The 23,179-nt window shown below is 34.1% G+C and overlaps 1 protein-coding gene across 2 annotated transcripts in view; it reads right to left on the bottom strand.

Moving 5' to 3' along the window:
• The window catches only part of Edil3 (EGF like and discoidin domains 3), a 380,429-nt gene that overhangs the window by 99,816 nt on the left and 257,434 nt on the right, over positions 1-23,179 (bottom strand). For both annotated transcript variants that reach the window (XM_090331670.1, XM_090331669.1), the window contains exons 7-9: positions 11,598-11,753; positions 9,988-10,132; positions 4,929-5,113 (exon numbers count right to left, since the gene is read on the bottom strand). In XM_090331670.1, the coding sequence (XP_090187796.1) occupies positions 4,929-5,113; positions 9,988-10,132; positions 11,598-11,753 (486 nt within the window). The remainder of the gene's footprint in view (positions 1-4,928; positions 5,114-9,987; positions 10,133-11,597; positions 11,754-23,179) is intronic.

Here is a 23,179-nt window from a genome sequence, read left to right as displayed (position 1 = left end):
GTTCTGGAGAACATTATTTATATCAAAGTTGTAGATTACTCTTCTAGAAATCTTAGGAAGGGCACACATAGAGTTATCTATGAATCTTTTTGTTTTTGCTATATTTAAATAAAAATAGTTTGAGGATTTCATGATTATCAATAACCCAAAGAAGTTACCTGCCTACAATCCTAGTTGACTTAGGAGTCTAAGATCTGACTACTGGGTTTATCCAGCCCAAGCAAAAAAGTCCATGAGGCTCTCAGCTTCAATTAACCAGCAAAAGGCCAGAAGTAGAGCTGTGGCTCAAGCACTGGAGCCTTAACCTTGAGCAAAATAGATTAGGATGAGAACTCAGACCCTGTGTTCAAGTCCCATTACTGGCACAAAACAAAACAAAGCAATAACAAAATAATCAGTATCCCAAGACAATGAGTCAGTTACATATGATCATGTATCAAAATCAACACAAAATAATTTACCTGAGATTTCCAGATATTTGACCTTATAGAAAATTCTGGGAAAATATTTGAATAATTATAAGAATAAAATAGTATTTAAAAACAGAGAAATATTTAGAAGAATACATGAAACTAGTCACAAATTAGGTGTAAGAACATTGGGAGCAGGTGTTATTTAGTACTATTTTATTTCCAAATGTGACCTGTTTTGATTTGGGCATATTAAATTGATATAAAACTGCATTAGAAATGACATGCATCATTGGTATATGAAAGAAACTACTTACATACTCAATTAGCCAACAATCAATAATGTAGGAAAGATACTTAAACGACAGAAATGGCTTCTTTTCTGAAGAGCTATTGACCAAAATTGTTGCATTTTATTTAAAAAGATACTTAAATTCACAATTTTTGAAGTCTCAGTTAAGGATAAAAACTGATCCTTTTGAAATAAGCCAGACCCAAAGGAGCATAGGCCCAATGGTTTCTCTCATTTGTAATAATTAGTACACATTAGGACTCTGCTAATAGAAGATCACAATACCTCAAAACTTATAGACACATGGTGGTACAGGATGAGACTAAATGAAATGAACTCTAGGTTATGGAAATCAGAGGTTTATCTTTGAGTTTGTTGTTCTTAATGTACTATATGGAGTTATTTCTCTTTTTTTCCACTTATGGTTAATCTCCTATGGTTACTATATCTGTCTTTGTTACTATATATACACTTATTTGTTTATTTGAAATAGGGAAAGAAAGGGGGAAAACAAGATGACTAGGAGTGAGAGAAAGGGGGACAAAACATGAGAAGGGATATCAAGGTTCAAGAAGTAATGTACCCACCACCTGATGAATGTAACTGTAATCCCTCTATACATTACCCAGACAGTAAAATACAATAAAAAAGAAAAATATAGGCATTTACTCCCAATCAGAACCAATATATTATAATACAAAATAAAAATATATTTTAGTGAGGCATAACATTTAACATCAACAAAAAAGATTACATAAAATAATAAAATATTAGAATTATATTGTAATCATTCTAAATTTTATTGTTAGTATTAATTTCTTTATAAATATTTTCCACCCAAAGTACTTTAAAACAAAATGTAAATGTCTCTTTTGTTGTTGATCCAAATAAACAACATGAAACTAAAAAAGTAAAATTGATTCTTTTATCAACAGCTCCAAAATAAACACTTTAGGCAATGTCATCTATGAAAGTGGTAATCTTATTTTTCAACAAAAATATTAAGTGCAACCAATGTTAACAATGTACGGTTGAACAGATGACATCCTCTTGAGGAAAAAACACTAAAGACAGTCACAATTTTGGAGCTATTTGTGCATGTCAGAAAAAATAAATAAAAGGAGATATGTCAATCTGGTTTGCCTTGGTGAATTAGGGTATGTTCTAACATAACGAAAATTAGACATTTACTGCAAGAACTGGTCCTTGGATTGAGAGAAAAATCTGTCATCCAGAAGATGAATCGATTCCAGCATGCAAGTGACTTAAAGAAGATAGACATATCAAATAAAGTGATTGATAGTGGCTTGCTTGCACTGAAAATCATATCGTGATTCATGTAAAAATATTTGTTATATTCTTACCTTTCTAAAAAATGTCATTGGCAATCCATTTGAGTGTTTCTAGAGTCTACCTAGCTGTCTCAGATACTTTTGGATGTAAACTATTCTATTTTATTCTACAAGGCCTTACAGATCACAAAGAATAAATTTACCTAGTTAAGTTCAGTTATGAATTAAATATTTGCAATTTTAAAATATTTACAGCAACCAAAAGAACTTCATGTTTATTACTGTCAAGTTAAATAAATATGGTGATTTCCCATATTTCCCAAATGAGAACTTGAAAACTGTATATTATTAAAATTTCAGACCTTGTTTTTTAAGAAAAACTGCTTTTTGATACAAAATTTGAGGCTTGGAAATACAAGTTCCCATATATTATCATTGTGTTGCCATGACAAAATTATAGAGCACATATCATGTTATAACAAATCCACTGTTTTATTTTCCAAAGTTTTAACTATGTATAGTCAATGTGAAAATCTAAAACAGAAATTTGCAAAAGTCAGCATTTAAGAAGTTTCTCATGACATTCCATTCTGAATAGTATGTTACAATGTTATGCTGTTTTTCCTTGTAATACCAGGATTTGACTTTTTTCTGGTTTAAGGTATACATCCTGTGTGAGCTATCTATCCATCTCAACTGATCATCTATCAGATTGATTGTCAACATGTCTAAATGCAACTGTTATAAAGATCTTTATTTTAATAAATGATAGACCCAAACAAAGCACAAGAGTTACCATGAAATAAAGTGCAGGCAGACAAATTTAACTGTCACTAAGTGGCAATGCTTCAAGGAATATAGGAGAAAAAAATAGCATTTATAGGATTCTGTACTGTTTGTAGTTGCAGGCATCCACTGGGGTTCTTGGAACATTTCTGTAGGGATAAACTGAGACTACAGTAGACAGGAGAGAACTTTCATGAGACAAGATTAGGAGGCACCTGGCACCCAAGCCTTCCCAGAGAAAAGTATGTAGCTAAAGGTTTTAATTATGAGAATTCTGGAAATTCTGATCTCTTCTAATTTTTTTCTCCCATGAAGATGATGACTTTGATGAAATTGGAAGAGATAGTGTTTGGGCTGAGAAACTGATGCAAATTTAAGAGTATGGGAAGAGATGAAATGGGGGCCAAACATACAAAGGTTTACAGACTTTATTATGTAATCTGTTCCAACCTTGGAATGAAAGAAACCAATTTAAGGATTTTAAACAAGAGAGAAAGAAAATACCCTTTACATTTTAGAATCACTCTCATGCACACATGCATGCTTACACACACATACAGTCATGTGTTCCAATCTGATTGTACATTAGATACTTGGAAAGCTGATTAGCTCTTCTGCAGGCACCTATGTGAACAAGTAGGCAGCAGAGCCTATGAAATGGCAGTGAGGGATATTTTAGGGCACTTGGTTCTCATTTTAGTAACTGCAATCACCAACATTTGCTAAATCATCTAATCTGAGCCTGTGGAGTTGATGAAAGAACCATTAGGAACAGAATAATAGTTGGGGGGTGGGGAGAGACTAGGAGAACAGAAGGATACATTGGCAAGGAGAAAAATAAAGTTTTGTGTTATGTAGGCTCAAGAAGAAATATAATGTAAGAAATCTGTTTTGTCCAATGGGAAACAACAGAGCTACTCCTCACAGGCACCTCACAGGTACAATGTGATATTCCTTAGCTGTCTCTCAAGTAAAAATGTTAAATAAATGTCTTTAACAGTATGAGCACTATATTGGAATCTGGGAATCAAAATGGATTCTATCTACCTGACTGTCTGCCTGTCTGTCTGTATGCATTATGTAGGCTAGCTAGCCAGCTATGTATAAATAGATACATATTATATAGTCGTACATATTACATATATATGTATATCTCTATATATGTATATATATGGAAGTTATGCTGTGTATGTAAGTTATGCATAGATAAAGGCAGGATAGCATCATACAATATCTTTGATAGATATTGAAATTGTTCAACAGAACTCCAGCTGAGCATCAAAAACTCAAATAAGAAATATGACAAGTTGTAAGACATATACACATATATATGTGTATGCACATCTTTATATAAATATATTTATATCTCTCTATATCTACATGTCTATAACTTATTTACTTGTCTCTCTATATCTGTATTTGTCTATATCTCTGCACCCACATGCACAGCATAGTAAAACCAAAACCCTTCAAATACTGGTGGAAAAGGAGGAGGCAGGAAGGAGGGTAAAGGTCTCAAAATGCTCTGTATATTTTAAAACCTGTAGTATATTATATACCTGTAGTATTACTAATGCATGATCATTAAAATATTAAAAACACCCCTCATGAAAGTGCATTTCAAGAACACTGCTTAAAAAGCATCGTCTGTAACTTCACTTCATTTGCAAATGGTAGATGCTGCTGAATGTATATTTTGCTTATATAAGCAAGCAGTATGATGAGAGTGTAATCAGATTGCTCCATTGCATAGCAACCAGAGTTAAGAGCTAATGTGTAAGAGTTAGGATTGTAAGAGATTACCTGCAAGTCAGCACGGTAATTCCAGTGTCTTAGATTCCTGCTGTCACACTTTCAAAACCAGTATTAATACAACACATTATAATAGATGAAATTTAAAATGTGCATACACTTAAGTACGATTCAAAAGACCTACAGATAGTATATCAGTCAACCTGATAGAACCATCTATAAATCAATACCAGAGGGTCATAGGGTCAGAAGTAATCTCTATATTATAATTTTAGGTAAGTCCAATACAAAGGCACATTTAAGATAAAAATTATGTCTCTGATATTCACCTAGCCAACAGGAACTTCTTAGGCAGAGGAGAAGTAGGAGGTAAAATAGTGTCAGAAAAAAACTTACCTGTAACCATTGTGACTGGTCATTGTGGCCAGAGGTCCAGGCATTCACTTTGCCTTGCTTGTCCAGTCGAGCTTTCCTTGGTTCCCAGGTGAACATGTCCATATTGAGTGTTCTGAAGATGCTGGAGGCAGTGATCTGATAGTCTTGTATGTGTCCTGATTTCATCCCCAAAGGCTCAGAACAGCCTGAAAGAAAATGAGATGGGCTCCATGAGAAAAAATAATTTATCATATTGAATCTTTTCATATTCATTTCAGATAGGCAAGAGAAGATTAAACATAAATGTTATTCAGTCCGCCAAAGAGAGAGCATCAAAGTCCAAAGGAAAAAAGACTAGGACTACTCTCAGATATAAATCTGAAACAAAGTAGAAAAACAAGATAGCCAATTGAAGTCATTTTGTCTGAATATATTTCAGGAAAATTGAAAACAAGAAAGACAATTCAAACTACTTTTCTGTGATAGATGATTTTTGCGAAATGAAAACAATACTGAAACATTCTCTGCTGTCTCATTACAAAAGGCTCCCTAGTTTTCCACAATTTCATTGTGGCTTTAAAAATGGGACATTTTCTCATAAAGTATATTTGGTTTTCTTTTATTTGTTTTCTTATTACTGCAAATGAAAACTCCCACAGTACCAAGCAATTCACAAACTGATCCGTTGTTTTATTCTAAACTGGACAGCATTTTGTTGTCTAAGAAATATGGGCTGTCTGTTTCATTGAGTCTGAGCATGCCAATGTGGCTCCTCTGTAATGGAAAACAACTCAGTGTGAGCTATTGGTGAGGCATTGTGCAAATATAGAGTTTAGACTTTGAGATGTGCAAACAGAGGGAAATAAGAACATTCTAGCAAAAAAATTTACTAGGACACTATCTTAATCTTTAATGCTTGACTAGTCTCAGAAGATTCTAAGATCTATAAGTTATTTTTTTCAAAATTTGACATGATACAAAATTGGAGCTTCTATTTCATTGAATAGATGCTATAATATCTAAATAAAGCTTCCAATTTCCCAAACTGTGACAAATTTCTATTCAAAAACTTTAAAATGAGAAGTATGATTCTGCTACATATCAATGATTGATGGCTTTCATCGTAGCTACTCAGGTCTGAGATCTAAGGGTGATAGCTTGATGTCAGCCAGGGCAGAAAAAATTCCACAAGACCCTTTTTGAAATTTTTGGTTGGTTGTGTGGCTTGATGTCAGGGACTGGGTACTGTCCCCGAACCTCTCTGTGCTCAAGGTTAGTATTCTCCCACTTGAGCCACAGCACCACTTCTTATGAGACTATTGTCCCCCCACCCCAATACACACACACCAAGTGCCTTAAGTAGAAGTGGAACTGTGGCTTTAATGATAAAGTACTAGCCTTGATCACATATACTCAGGGACAGCATTCAGATCCTGAGTTCAAGCCCCAGGACAGACACCAAAACAAACAAAACCCTCTAAATGAGTTTCACTTATGCAAATCACCATATTTTAGCCAAGCAACACTTAACATGAGTTTGATCCTTAAGCAAAGATAATGGGAGGAATTTTTTCCAGCCAGATACATTTCCTTCACTTCTGGCCTTGTTTTGTTTATGTTACTTCAATACATTTCATTTTTTTAATTGTCTGGATAATGTATACAGGGGTTACAGTTACATTTGTCAGGTAGTAGGAGAATTACTTCTCAAATATTGATACCCCTTCTCATGTTTTTGTCCCAAATTCTCTCCTTTCACCCCCTCCCAGTGTTCTCAGCATGCCATCTTGAAAAAGGTGACAACAGGAGAAACAACCTAAGAAAAAGTCTTAAGAAATTGGCTATAAAATATATAGAAACATTGATAAGACAGTTTTCATTATGTAGGTTATCTATTTTTATCAGTTTTATAAAGTTCATTCCAACTGAAAGACTATAAAATCAGAATATATGTGAGTACCAAAAATTATATCTTATCATTGGATATAGTTACTAAAATTAGGCCATTTTAAGTATGGGTTCTTTGAGAGAGATTTAGAAGTCACTGATAATTCTTCACTATAATCAATGTCTTTTTGTCCTGGTTAAAATAGAGTACTTCTTTCCTCTTGAGGCTCCTATATGCTATTCTTCAAATTTACCTTCTAGAAAAAGCCTATCCCTTACAAACAGAATAAAAAGTGACATATGCATAGTGGTCTTAGCAAGAGTGTGCTGACAAAACCTACATGCTAAACCCCATGATAAAAACTAAATGTAAATTTTGTCAGAGAAAAAAAATGCCATCGAGGAGTCTTGAAAGTCCTACCAGCAATAATGATATGCCATTTTTCCTTCAGCAGTTACAGCCTGAGTTGACTATAGTATAGACATAAGCCTTTCTATTGTCCATTCTTCCTTTACCTATTGCTATTTCAAAGTCTGGGAAATGTTGCACAGTTTGCAGAAGATGTTTAAGGGGAAAAGTTTGTCATTTATAAGATATAAAGTAATAGAAAATGCTTTCTAGAATTTCTGCTTAGTCATAAAATTCATTTCATACTTGACTCTGCTTTTGAGAAGTTAGCTATCAATGAATGTTGAATAATGACGTGCAAAAATGAGTAAATGAGTTTTATTCTTGTAATTATAGCCATGATCTGCTCTTTCTCAACATAATATGTCATCTCTGTCTGTCAGACAATGTAAAATGTGTCCTTTGGATGTGTTTGGGAAGAGACTAAATGCTGATATTTCATGCAGGTAGTCACAATTTATTATAAACAATAAGGTAAACTTGTAGCACATCATTCAATTAAGGGAAACAGTGGAATATGCTCTCAGTGCTTATTCCTAAGCAGCACACTTAACTTCTCTGCCTTTGTGTTACATAGCACCAATTCCCTCTTTCATCCATATGATTTCACGCATATAAACTAATTAACTCTTTTATTAGTGTGGATAGAGCCTGAACAAAATGGAGCATCAGTGTGGAAATAGATTATATTTGAACTGAATCTCTCTAGCCTCTAAAAACAACCAGTGAGAGATAATATTATCCTCTGCCTAGAAGTTCAAAATCAATTTGTGGGGGTATGAGACTGAGCACTGCTTCCTTATTTTTTTATATAAAAATCTGTTAAGTATCTGATGTAACCTCTTGTAAAACTTGACAGTGAAATATATTTGTACCTTAGGGGTATAAACGTGTCATGATTGACTGATCCTTGTGAATCATAAGACTGACAAATTGGGGAAAGTGATGTTAAACAACTAAAAACCACAGGGCTTAGAGCAGACCTAATCGTACCCTGTTTCTCCTTGATTGCTTTATGATGAATGGCTTAGGAATGAGAGTGGCCTGTGGTGATATAGAGACATACAGTACCAACACTACCACAATAATTCTGCTAAGATTTACTGATGGTCCCTAAACTCCTTCAAATTGCCAAAACAAGTAAAAGAGCTCTGCACGATTAATGGTAACATAACTGTTGTTTGGTTGCCTCATAAAAGATACGATATTGGAGATAAAAATGTAATTCTTTAAACAAACGTACTCATGTAGCCACATAATTCTAATTTCTTTAAATATAATAGGTCCATTAAGTATTGATTATTTGGTCTATTAAAATTGATTACTTTCATAGTAAAAAGGATTTGAGCTCAGCGCTTATAGGCAAGGTTTGCCACTTGAGCCACAATAACTGTCCCATTTTGTTTTTTCTCCAGAGTAGCCTGTGACCAGAATCTTCCTATGTATACTTTCCATGTAACTAGAATGAGATATTCTCTTAAAAAAAACTGATTTTCTGGGGCTAGGAGTGAAGCCTAGTGGTAGAATGCTTGCCTAGTGTGTATGAAGCCCTGGATTTGATTCCTTGGTACCACATACACAGAAAAAGCCAGAAGTGGTGCTGTGGATCAAGCAAAAGTACTCAAGGACATCCCCCAGGCTGTCCTTAGTTTAAGCCCCAGGACTGGCAAAGAAAAAAATCATTTTCTGAATTCAAAAACTAGATATAAGAAAGTAAGCAGCTATAGAGTATGCATTTTAGTCTATTAATAGAATCCCCATCAATATTGTTGTGTTTATGGTTCCCTATGGCAAATATAACTTCAAATGTTTTATAAGTTTAAAAGAAGCATACATGGACACAAAGCCTAATTTTCTGTACTAGATTGTCTGAACTTATGAAATGTATGACACTACATACCAGGATTTTGTCTCCTTTTAAAATTTTGTTTCAATTCTTTTGACATATTTGGTGAAAGTTTTTCCATATTTTTGTGGTTATGCCAAAAACTATATATAAACTCTTAGTCTCCTTCCCAGTAGTTGAATAAAATGTGAACATTATAGCTCTGTGGGAAATGTTAATTTTGATGTCAGAAAAAATCACAGCCACCACAAGCATAATACAGTTATATGACAGAGATTATTCTAGTAAGTTCAGAATGCAGCTATAATAAAGAATTGCTATTGGAGCCACACTAAGCCTTCTTCTTTGTATGCAGTATTGACATTCTTGGAAGACAAGAACTATTTAACTCTGAGTCTTTGTGGGATTACCCTTGAGCTAGATAACAACATGTTGCTAGCTAAGTATGATCTAAAAGTGATTTTGTACTGCCGATCTTAGGTGATGAGGTATTTATTCCCTAGGGAAAAGTAATAAATTTACAGATTTTATTGAAACACTATATTGTTTTTAATGTGCATTCATCAATTTAGACATATCAACAATTAGCACTGTTATTAAAAATGTGTGTAACTTAGAGACAGCATCCATTTGTATCCAGTCAAAAATATCTTTTTTTCATATATTTTATTGTAATTAATAGAAGGGTTACATGATATTTGCCAAATAGATGGTGCATTAATTCCCATACATTGATACCCTTTCACATGTCTTGGTCCCCATTTCCGTTCCCCCCACCCCCATCCCTCATCTTGCTTACTTTACTGAACCATATAACCTACACTTACAAAATTTATAAGGTTAGGACCATTCTACTTCCACTGAAATTTCAGTGTAAAGCATAATTCACAGTTAATACCAAAATGTATACAGTACAGACAAATGAATATAAGCCTCACCCGAGAGTTCACAGCCTAGAAGTTCCATTCGTAATGTGCAGTGTCTTCTACAAACTTGAGGATAAAGTCTCACGTACTGAGCTTTGATGGGGGGTGTGAATGAGTTAGCATAGGGTGTGTTGTTATCAACATTTCCACGGAATACCTTGGTAAAGACATAAGGCAACATTTAACTGTTTGTTGCAATAATTTCATTACTTATTTTTATACTTCAACCCTATACCATAAATAACAAATTTCTTAAAATTATAGTAAATAATTTAGGTATCTACATCTAGGAAGCACTGTACTGAATATAAACCACACAGATAAAATTGCAATTTAAATCATAATCCAGTGTGGCCTGTGGCACAACCTAAATACTTTTCTGATAATCATTTAAACCAAAAGCCCTTCTTTTAGAGCCCTATAAGTACTGATAAATTTTTATTTGTTCATCTTTTATAGAAAATGATTTATATGCTCATCTTAAATCCTTTAACTTAATCTACGTATGACTTTGCATTTGGAAACTTAGATGCTTTGTGGCAGAGCTTTCTTATCACTCAATCTTGTGTAATATTCTATTAGATTTATAAGGCTTAAGCCTGACAGATAAAGATTATACCTTCATCAATCAGTCCTACACCATTGGATTAGAGGCATGCAATTTCTGATGCACATTCTTCAAGTTGGGAAAAATTTTAAATTCTACATTTAAAGTGTTAAAATACATCAACTTTAATCCCAATAATCTTATTTTTTAAATGTTATCCTTTTATGTAACATAGGTAGACAGAACATCTTATTTAAGTCAACTCAGAAAGATAATTTCTTACAATTTCTTAGCTATTTGAATGGGTTGTTTTGTTCTTCTGGTATTTTCAACATTAATTTTTGAGAAATGATTAATTTAAAAGTCAAAATGTTGTGAGTAAAGGCAAATGGGAATACATAGCATACATATTCTATCTTGTTTTGCTAAATAACAAATATATTTTTCCAGTATGCAGTATATAAGAAATATACCTTTGTTTTCATTTTGTACTTTTCTTGTTTTATAAATGATAGTTGAGCCAGACTATGTTGTCTCATCCTTGAGATCCCAGCTGCTCAGTAAGCTGAAACTTGGGAGGATTGTGGTTCAAAGCTAGTCTGACCAAAAAGTCTGAGTCTGACTTCTAATAGGCAACAAAATGCCAAGTTAGAGGTATTGTTCAAGTGGTAGGATGCCAGACTTTCAAGTGAGCTGAGCAGCCATGAAGTTCGGAATTCAAGTCCCATATCATAAGTTTTTAAAGCTATCAGTTGTTTTAATAGGGAGAGTGATAAAAACAACAAAAAAAAGTTTATAGATGACAATTAAAGCTAACTTTTCAAGGACAAAACTCTAAGTATTTTGGGACAAAGTATTTGTAGGACTGTCAGTTAAAATCCGAAAAAAAAAATCTTGTGGCAGCTGCTGAAAATGTACAGTTTAGAGAAACTCCTACTCACTTCAACTCACTACGCAATTAAGTCCCCAAATCTTGAGAAATGTATTTTCAACGGAAGGCTTCTTCTCCAAGCTCAGTTGTCATGTCACAAGTAATGACGATCAGTAATGTGACTTTCAGTGAAGTTATTCTTACCATGTCTTCACCAGTGCCTTTCCCTTTGTACATTGCCCACGACTTCCCGTCGTCGCTGTAAGCGATTTTGTAGGATTTGATGTACTCTGGGCTTCCAATCCTCTTAGCTCCTTGGGTGATGACACCAGTCACTCGCATTTTTCTTTGCAAATTTATCTGAAAAGGCAAAAATACAGTCGATGTTAATCTCCTTATGTCAAGATATCAATATGGATGATAAGGATTTGAGTTATGCAGCTTTTAACTTATCATAAAAGAAGTCATTATGTTGTGTGTTTTCACATAAATAAGCAAAATGGACACATAATAAATGTAACCTTAAATCTCTTTCTTTAGTGAAATGCATTATTTTGTTATCCAAAGCAATACTTTTGAATAGGCTTTGAAAAGTGTGGGTGTCACAGGTGATCCGTGGATCATGCTAAAAATTCATAGCTACTGGGGAGGTGGAGATTGGGATAGTGGGGTGAGGCCGGACCAGGCCGAAAAGTTAGGAAGATCCCTTCTCTACATGTATAAGTACATGGTAAGCACCTATTGGTCTAGCTGTTGAAATGAAGGTTTTCCAAGAGGCCAACCTGCACAGGAGAGTCTATGCTTCTCCACTTCAACAGAAGCTCAATGTGGTAGCAGAATAATAGGAGGACTATCGTTCAGATATAGCCTCCTGAGAACTGAGGAAGTGTTTTGGTTTTTTTATTGTTGTTGCTTTGTTTTGTTTTGTTTTGTCAGTCCTAGGCTTACGCTCAGGGCCTGTGCACTGTCCTTGGATTTTCTCAAGGCTAGAACTCTACCACGTGAGCCTCAGTACCACTTATGGCTTTTTTCTATGTATGTGGTAGCAAGGAATGGAACCCGGGTCTTCGTGCATGCTAGGCAATCACTCTACCACTAAGCCAAACTCCTGGACCAAGTTTTTTTTTTTTTAATCTAAATAACAATTAGCACCACATAGGACTAGAGGTGTGGTTCATATGTAGTAATGTATGTGTAAGCAAGTCCAAGTCCCACTGTTCAAAACCCAGTATCACAAAATAAAAACCTTCAATGTTCTGCCAAGATATAAGCATAAAAGATATTTTTATAGCTGTTTTTTTTTTTCCAGAGCCGGGGCCCGAACCCAGGGCCTTGTGCTTGCCAGGCAAGGGCGCTTCCGCTGAGCCAAGCCCCGACCCCTATGTTATCTGTCATCTCTTTTGCTGACCCGTGGTTATCTCATATTGTTACAGTATCTCACTTTCTTACCTGATAAATCGGATATATTTGTATTTGGATATTTGAAATTGGATAGGGAACAGGGAAAAACAAGATGAGGCATGGGGGTGGAGGGGAGGTAAATGGAGACCAAGACATGTGAAAGGGTATCAATGTATGTGAATCAATGCACCTTCTATCTGGCAAATATCATGTAACCCTTCTATTAATTACAATAAAATATATGAAAAAAGATATTTTTTGACTGGATACAAATGGATGCTGTCTCTAAGTTACACACATTTTTAATAACAGGGCTAACTGTTGATATGTGTAAATTGATGAATGCACATTAAAAACAACATAGTGTTTCAATAAAATCTTTAAGTACTGGAACCACAGATATAGTACTACTACTAATAACAACAACAACAACAAGTACAAAACTACACAGAACTGTATTTGGTTTCTGGAGGAGAACACCATGATAGGTGCTACAGGTGGGTCAGTGGTCAGGGGGAAAAGCTTTGCTTTTTCAACAAATAATTGGTTTTGTCTTCATTTTATCAGATGAAGATTTTGCTACTGATATTTTTTTCTACAGTCCGTATCAGTTTCAGTTTTTTGTTAGAGTATCAGTTTCAGGTTTTTTTTGTGAGAGTAAAAAAAAATTAAATAATATTTAAGTCGGGTTCTCCCTTGATACTTAACATACAGTAATCAAATTAATTGTTACAATGCAAAAATACTTTTGGAGGAAATGAAAAGACCTTGTTCTCTTTAAAATGCTCTTATGGTGTCATAAACATGTGAACTTAGTTGAAAGCTACTGTCCTTGATATCTTTTTATAAAGTACTCTTCTCTCCACAACATGAACCTAAAGGATTTAAATATGTCATAATGGAATATTAAGTTACCAATCTAGAGTTAGTTTGCCAGAGATAATGTGAAAACTCTCAAACATTTTGCTTGTTGTGATTGCTCTTTGACTTGGTAGAGATGTATATGATGAAACCATCACTGTTTCTAAATTTCTCAAAGTCTCATCTTCTCTTTTTGAGCATAAAGAGGTCCCTCCCTTACTACTGTTCATAAGGCTATTCTTAGGATTACTCCTATATAATAAAAAAACTTTTCCCAATTAACATTTGTTTCTCAATCAAACCCTTTTTAATACTAGGAGGTTTAAGTTTTGATATTTCTATACATACACACAGTGTATGTTTACTTTCATCATTCCCATTTCTCCCCTCCATTTTCAAACAGCATTTGGTAAATTTCACAATGCACATGCCCTGCATATCTGTCTGTCTGTCTGACTGTTTAGATGTCATTTATCCATATGCATGTGTACACATAAATACATACGTATGTACATATCTTACCCCTCATAATGTCCTCCCTTTCTAATCCCTATGAAGCACTTGTAGATTCTCATCCAATCAACATTATTAGTACCATATTCATTGTTTTTTCAAGTCTATACTTCATTATACCATTGAGAGCATCTGATATTTGTGGAAGTGTACCACTTCATAAGTTAAAACACTGAGATGGGTTCAGCAGTCTCTTAACTACTCAGTATAGTATGTCCAGTTTTCACTCTTGCATATTAAACTTTGTGAAACATTTTATTTATTCAGGCTTTTCTGTTTTTTTTTTGTTGTTGTTGTTTAGTTCTGGGTCAATGGCTCCAATTTTCTCCAACAGTACTCTATGAATTGAATTAGATTTTCAGTAGTATTCTTTTCCATTTCTGTACTGTGATAATTTTAGAAATAAAAACATTTTATATTCCCTTTCTTTTTGCAGGCTAAAAAGAATGTCCACCATAAATGTTTTATTATTGAGTGTAATATTATCCATTTCTCATGCAATTATTTTTTATTTTTATAGGCCACTGTGTGTTTTTTGGTTTTTCTTTTCTTTATATCTCTTAGGCCATGAACTCATAGGAAGTAGCTTTCAGTAGCTCAGGCTTCTTTCCATTGGCCCTCACAACGTGTGGATGGAGCTGACTGGCAGTTCAGTTGAATCCACCTTCCTTTCTCTTTGACTTCCTTAATTTTTCTGATCATTTCCCTTTTCTCATTTTAAGAAGCTCCCTCAGCTCTTAGAGTGCATAGTATGCTCAATATGCACACGAATCTGCTTGGCAAGGATTTTGCCCTTGCTTCTTCACAACAATGCCATCAGCATGCTGGGTAATGTTGTAAACCCTTCCAATTTTGCCATAGTAACAGTTTTAGGGATTCTTTGTTGATCAGTCTCTTGATATCTACAATCTCACCCTTTTTGTAAATTCTCATGTATGTGGCCAAAAGAGCTACTCCATGTTTCCTGAAGGACCTAGGGAATTTGTATTGGGTACTTCTGTGCTTCCCCTTTGTGCTCATCATTTTGGCAAATTACTGGAAGATGGCAGTTCCTGCCAAAAGCTCAATTAGTCTTTTAAATGGCAGATTTTAATTATTAATGGTGCATTTTGGAATAAACAACCCCTGATAGACACTGTTTCAGCACTGTTTCAGGTAAATTAGCACATTGGATGGAAGAGTAATCTTCTCTCATTATCTTGTGTATGAATTGCTTTTTCTTTTAATCTGAGACTTCACAGCCTAAACCTTCCCAATACATAGCATAAACAGTGGGCACTTTAATTCATGTTTCCTCCCATTTTGGAAGCCAAATTCCCCATTTCATATTGCTGAATATTCCTTTTTCAATTATCTTTTATCTCATTTCAATTATCTTGTTTATGCCTCTTGTACACAGCCAAATTACCTTGGCGTGAGTTTTAGCTCATGAGCTGTGCAATAATTTCCTAAAGCTTAAACTGTAGAAGTATAGCAGAATTAAAAATATAAATATGAGTTCATGGGTGTCTCTCAATCACTGGAAATTTTGATTTAAAAATGTATAGTTGCCCTAATATTTATAAATCTTGAATATCTGTTTTAGGACATAGAAATCCAGGTAGGAAAGTATGGTCACATTGTGTTATCTCTATTTTCAGTAAGCATTTATATTTATATATGTATGTTTTTTTTAATAAACTAAAAAATACAAATAAAAATGATGTATAGAACAGAGGTACAGTAATCACTGTTTTAATAATTTTTAGACTCCACACTATTGATTTCTCATATAGCTAGCACTATTAAGCTTAAAATAAGCAATTGAAAATAAAGGTGGTCAGTTATCACCTTTCTGATAATGCTCAAATTTAATACTAGAAATCTAAATGAAAATTTAAAAAAACGTTCTCACACACAAAAAATTCAAAAAGCTAGCTTCTGATAGAAGAATGCAGTATGATTTTGAAAACATTTCCACAATAAATAACACATGCACATATTCTCCTTTCATCTCATTCCAACATTAGATATTTGATCTTTTGTAAGATAACAGTGACTGAAGCGTAGAAAAACATTGCATCATGTTCAACAATGATTGGGAGTTTCATCTGAAAACAACAAAATTAAGTTGTGAATTTGACTGTGTTGGATACAAAATAATATGCTTTCATTTATGGGTCTTATTTTAAATTATTCAGACACTGAACCAATCATATCCTGAGATACTTATGTCTGGAACGTATGGGGGGAAAGTCATAGGGCAGAGAACAGTTTTCTAGATGTGCCATTTCTCTTTCTCATTGTGCTTCTCTATAGTTTATTCAGATACAGCAAAGCCATCATGAGACCAGAGGTAAATGGGGACAAAAACATGAGAAGGGGTATCAATGTGTGAGAAGTAATGAACCTACTATCTGGTGAATATAGCTAACCCCTTTATACATTACAATAAAAAATATGAGCCAGGCCAGAATAGGAACCTCTAGTCACCCTTCATGATCTGCTCTCTGTACATCTTTATATGCTAGTTTACTGACTCTTGAGTGGAATGCTGATACAGGTTCTGGCAAGAGCAGGTCATGAAGGGAGAAAAACATGAACAAAATGTGGACAGAATACAGAGTATAATCCTACTATAGTGCGTCCTCCTGATGCCGTCCAATACACTTCAGTATCTGAAGCTAAAGTGTGGTGCAGTCTCTCTTCCAGGTAGATTCTTTAGCAAAGTTAACAGTAGAAAACTATTTGAGGAATGCATATCGAAGAAAGCAAATGAAGGACAAGAATACTGCTAGAAAGTTACCAGATCAGTTAGAATGGACAGATTAAGGATTAATAATAGTAATGGCAGTTCAGAAAAATGAAGAGAGGCTTTGAAAGAAGTATAGGAATGATTTCATAAATAAGTCCCAGTTGCAGAAATGGAGGATGAACAAAGAGTTGCCAAGAAAAGTTCCTAATAATTTTAACATCAAAAGTGGAGAGACATAGTGGAGAATAGACCAGTGAGCATGCAGGTAGATCCATGGAACCATCCTCAGAGCATGAAATACAAAGATTGCCCCGGTAGGTACAAACCAAAGGGAACCAAAAGATAGGAAAAAAAACTCAGGTCCTTTCATTTAACGTCATTCTATATGGCATTTTGTATCTAGGTTATGTTCTATTGTAAATCTCTGCTAAGAGAGCCCAAGGTTTCTACTGATTATGGGTGGATCAACAAGATGTGGTGTTTATACACAATGGAATTCTATGCTGCTGTCAGAAAGAATGACATCGCCCCATTTGTAAGGAAATGGAAAGACATAAAAAATCATATTAAGTGAAGTAAGCCAGACTGAAAGGAACATAGGCTCAATGATTTCCCTCATTTGTCCTAATCTGTAGAAAAGTGTATTTCTAACAAACTAAAACAAGCTTTCTATTCTTCCTAGACCATCGTATCAAAAGTTCAAAGGGAGGTGACAGCCTCAGAGAAAATATTTGCAATTCAATTAATTTATCTGGTCTTATTATTTGGGAAACCATTTCTCAGATAATTTTAGTCTTAGAACTTCTTTCCTTCTTAAATGATCAAAAGTTCCAAATCAAATGTAGCAAGTGTGAATGCCTAAGTGCACTATCAAAAAAAGAAAGAAAAAATAAAAGGAGGCTATTTCAATTTCTTTGTAAATTTCTTTCAGATAAGATTTAAAAGAAGGTAGGTTTCCTCACATATTGTCGCATTCAGTCAATTGCACTATAATCTTTTGACTGGATTATAGGAAGAAAATCTTCTTTGTACAGATAAGTGGCAGAAAGAAACAGATATTTTAATCACCTATCAAGAAAATTGTAAATATGCTTTTTGTGATGTCAGAGTCACACTAAGTCTTCCAAAGCTTTTTTCTTAATTTTTTTTTTGGTGCCAGTCTTGGGCTTGAGCTCAGGGCCTGAGCACTGTCCTTGGACTTTCTCAAGGCTAGTGCTCTACCACTTGAGCCTCAGCACTGCTTACAGCTTTTTTCTATGTATGTGGTATGAGGAATCAAACCCGGGTCTTTGTGCATGCTAGGCAAGCACTCTACCACTAGGGCAAACTCCCGGTCCCTTTTTTCTTAAATTTTAACAAATGTAGTTTCTTCATTTTAATTGACATACATATTCCAAAATCTACCAGGAAAATTTTCATATTTATTATATTAAAATCTACAGATATATTTTAAATATTTTATACTCATATTACCATTCATAGTCTTCTAAAATAATGCACTGGTTATTCGGAATATTTTATGACCTACACAGATTTTCTAAGTGATGATCCAATTTATTCTAGAAAATAGAACATTTACATTAATTAATATCATTATCAATTTAATTTGCAAATAAAAACATATATATAAGGCACTAATAAACTCAGACTGGTGGTCTTTGAACATTTTAGACTTGAAATGTCTAATTTTATTACCACAATAAATACTATCTGCTGGCTTCTATGATGTGGGAAGTTTATGCTTCATTTTCAGGGAAAGCTCTGAGATCATGTGGAAATTCATATGCTCTTCTGAGTCCTTTTATGGTCAAGGATATTCTACTTCAATGCTCAGCGGACCTGCTTTATGTTTAATCCCATCTCATTACAGAGACTATGAAAAACCAGGTCTGGCATTCACTAAATTCATTACCATTACTGCTTCATCATGGGTGTCCCTAAATGAACTGGATACTCTTTTCTAATTCCTTCATAAACATGAGAGAGATGACCAAATAACAACCGTACAGTTTGGCACCAATGTGCTTTTTGTGCCAAGATGTGGTATGTTCTTAATGACTGTTGTGGCATTTGTAGAAAATGTTAACATAGGGAAAGTGCCAAGAAAGGTTATGGAAATAGTGTTGACTTGTGAACCTCCTGAATGTGTCTTCCACACTCTCTGCCTCCATAAAGAATATATAAACCACCAGATTTAGAAAAGAACTACAGAGATTATTCTTTGCAAAATTTAGTCTCATATTCTCTCTGTCTCTGTGCCTATCTCTCACTCTCACACACACTTACAAATACTATCAAGGAGATTAAAATGTATTTAAGAAATGGAACACAGGGTAGTAACAGGCTATTATGAAAAATTTAATACATAATTTTTATAATTGTTGAAAGAAATGCAAACGAAGAAGATAGGAAATTATGAGCAGCAGAATTGAAAGACAAAATGTCAAATATAAAATAATGGTATTCTCTTGTTGATTTTGGCAATAAGTTTAATAAATCACTTACAGCTCTTCAGTGTTAATAAAGTTAAGGAAACTTATATCTGGGTATTCCTTCTAAAGTACATTTGGTTAACACTCAAGAAGAAATTCATACATGTATTTAGTATATGTTGCTATACAAAAAAGAGTAGTGTTAAGTATATATCCTCAGAGGGATATAAAACTAAATATAGGAGCTGGAGTGGACTGCTTTTCATGTGTGAGGCCTTGAAGTTAATTCTCCAACAATACCCACACATTCATCCACAAACACACAATCCATACTAGATAATTAAAATATAAATATATTTATGTGCACACGTAAATGTGTGTGTGTGTGTGTATGTGTGTGTGTGTATGTGTGTATGTATGCATCTCAAAGAATAAATCCACTAGATTGGGCAGGTTGAACTGAATTTGCCAGAAACAAGATTGTGTGATAAGGAAGGTAGAGAGTGAAATGAAAATAATTTCTTTGTTTCCCACCATTTCTCTGCCCTCCCTTACCGACCAGAAGACCAAATAAATGAATAAAAAATTTCAGAAGGAAAAGAAATCAAAAACAGCAACACAAAAACACCTCATGTTTCCATTTCCTGCAGTTCATTCCTATAAATATTATTTTATATGATCAGAGGTACATAAGTATTGATCCTCTCCTGAGACTATCCTCCTTCAGTCTCACTTGTGTGTGAATCCCTAGAGTCCTGAATAATTTATCATGTCCCAGTGCATTTTATTTTTTACCATAAAGTATGTTTATTTGTAGATTTACAAACACATTCTATCTATCATAAATGAAGGAAAAAGTGCAATCTGTTTCTCTGGGTCTGGCTTACTTCAAGTGGAATTTTTTCCATGTCTTTCCATTTCCTTATGAGCAGTGCAATATCATTCTTTCTGATACAGAATTCCCTTTTGTGTGTATATATGTGTCTATCTATCTATCTATCTATCCATCTATCTATCTATTATTTATCATCTATCTACCTACCTATCTCACATTTTCTTGATCCATTCATCCAGTCAGTGAGAGACATCTTAGTTGATTTCAAATCATGGCTATAGCAAATAATGATTCAATAAACATTACTGTGCTGGTAAATTTAGTGTGGCCTTGTTGATGTTCTATTAGATAAATGCCCAGGAGTTACTGAAATTACTGGGCAAAACTTTTTGAAAGAAATTGTAAAAGAAAAAGTACCGGAAAAGTCTATAATATTAAAAAAGTATTAATATCTAGGATTTCATACTTGAATAGCTTCACAAATACATGTAAGTAATAAAATAAAAACTAAAGTGCCGACAGTACATTTAGTGCTATGACTTTTGAAAATAATGTGACATAGAATTTAAATAATGTTTTATTTCAAGGCTTAACTAATCAAATACTAGTTCTGAAGCTCGAGAGTTTGGAATTCTCCACTGAAGTCTTCCACAGCAGTCTACACTATTCCCTTTTCTAAAAAAAGAAAAAAAGGACAAAAGGACATATGTGCAGAAAAAATAACAAACAAAATATCATATGACTCCTTGAACCTAGTAGAATTAAAGTGAGAATCCCATTAACTTAATAGTACACAACAGAAACAAGACATAACCACAAACTGCACTGTTGTTTGTTCCATATGTCCTGGGTTTAAGGGTTTAAAGTTTTCTCTGAAAATTTCTGCATGATTCTGAACATCTTCCTCTACATTCTACTTATCCTCTCTGCCCTGTTTCTTGCTATTAATAAATTTCTTCACAACCTCCATCAATTGAAGATTCACATGCAGGAAGAATGAACTCTATCTAATTTGTTTCAAAACTTATAGTTGGCACATTAATTTTGATGGCATTGATTATATATTTAGGTAGCTTATAGTGTATATTCGAAGGTCTCTATAGGCTCTGAATTTTAGTTATTTCTTGTCTTTGTATTTTTTCATAAAATTGTGTCAAAATTAATGGAATTATTGTTGATAAGAAATCTGCCATCACAGAGTAACAAAAAATAAACAGATAAAAGGAAGAAGAAAGAGAAAAAATAGGATTTTGTCTTCATGCCATGAATTACAGCTAAGAATTTGAGCAAGGAGCAAAAATTAGAAGCACAAACAGAGATAAACTAGTATGTTAATTCCAACAATTACAATGATTGAAACTGCTAAGGTAGCAAAGTAGGAAAACTATATTTTGTATATACAAGCATAGAGGCATTGGATGTACTAAGAAAGAGAGACTATGAAGGAGTTTGTGTGTAAGCAGACTTTTCAGTGGCTCTTGGTGCCCAAACTAATGAGCTGTAAGTCCTCAATGAATGTAAAGTGAAGTGGCCAATTAGCAAATGTCATCACAACCTGCTCTGCAAAAGAAAGCAATTATAGACATTCAGTATTGTTAAAAATTGTAGGGATTTTTATCAATTACAAATATTGCAAGAAGTGCAGGGTTCTAAGAGTCTAACATTTGGTCAAGATATGCAAGAGAGAATTCTCATTTTAGTTCATATAAATGCTTGCCTCTATGCTGGCACACATGCGGCTTGCACTTTAAATGTAGGTAGTAACTACAATGCTTTGTGCATCAGAAGCAATAAGAGAGCTGGGTACTGGTGGCTCTATCAGAAATCCCAGCCATTCTCAGAAAGGGAAGAGAAAGATCCAAGTTATAGGCCAGCCTGGATATAAATGTTTGTAAGGGATCCATCTCCATAGCTGAGTGGGGCCATAAGTCTACATGTCTGTCACCCAGTTATGTGAGGCTGAGATGGGAATGATGTATTTCAGGACTAGACTAGATAAAAACTGTTTACATCTTCCAAAAGCCATATGCTAAACATGATGCTGTGTACCTATCACTTGAGCAGGTATAAATTAGAAGAATCAATGTCAGGTCAGACTGGAAAAATTTAAGATAACATTTCAAAAAATAGCCAAAATGTAAAAGGTCATGCAGCTTGGCTCAAATGGTAGAATATATGCCTAGTAAGATCACAATGGTAGTATCAGACTTCAGTACTGGTCTGGAGGGGAGAGGACCTGAAATAGATTATCTACTAAGTACTTTATCTCTGGTTAAAAGGCAGAATTCTCTGTTGTTCATAGGCATAGGACAGAGAAGAGTTAGCAGGGAAGGAAGGATATATTGTTCCTTGCATTCTGCTTTATCTTAATCCAATCTATGCAAGATACACATAAAAATAATGTCAACAGCACAATCTCCAACTATTGCTAGAATACACTATACCATATAGGTACAAAAAATATTATTGAAAGTGGCAGAAAGTGTTCTGGAAATTTAAATATAGACTTGGGATCAATTAAACTTCAAGACTGAAACAGATACCACATAATAAAAAAGTCAAAAAATACTTCTGGGAAACAATTCTTCATTTTTAAGCACTAAAGATAAAAGGTATCTACAAAGCAAATCTATAGTCTACTACAAAAGGTAGCACATTTTCTACAATATTATTTTACAGGAGCATGCAAAGTGAGTGAATTAAAGACAGAGAAAATGTTATCCTGCACCAGGTTTAACTCCAAATGGCTCAAAGACATGGAGGTAAAAGCAGCTACACTGAAAACTTTACAAGAAGGTATAGGAGATACACTAAGTCTCCTTGGCACAGTTAGAAACTTTCTTAATAAGGACACAGAAACACAACAAATCAAAGAAAGTCTAGATAAGTGGGACTGCATTAAACTTCAAAGGACATAGCTAGCAAATTAACTAGAAAGCCTACAGAGTGGGAGAAGATCTTCACTAACCATATAACAGACAAAGGCCTCATATCTAAAATATATCAACAG

The sequence above is a fragment of the Megascapheus bottae genome, chromosome 4, assembly GCF_031878675.1.
Source record: "Megascapheus bottae isolate mThoBot1 chromosome 4, mThoBot2.hap1, whole genome shotgun sequence".
Classification (NCBI taxonomy): Eukaryota; Metazoa; Chordata; class Mammalia; order Rodentia; family Geomyidae; genus Megascapheus; species Megascapheus bottae.
The sequence above is the reverse complement of the archived record's forward strand: the minus strand, read 5'-3'. Positions and strand labels throughout refer to the sequence as shown.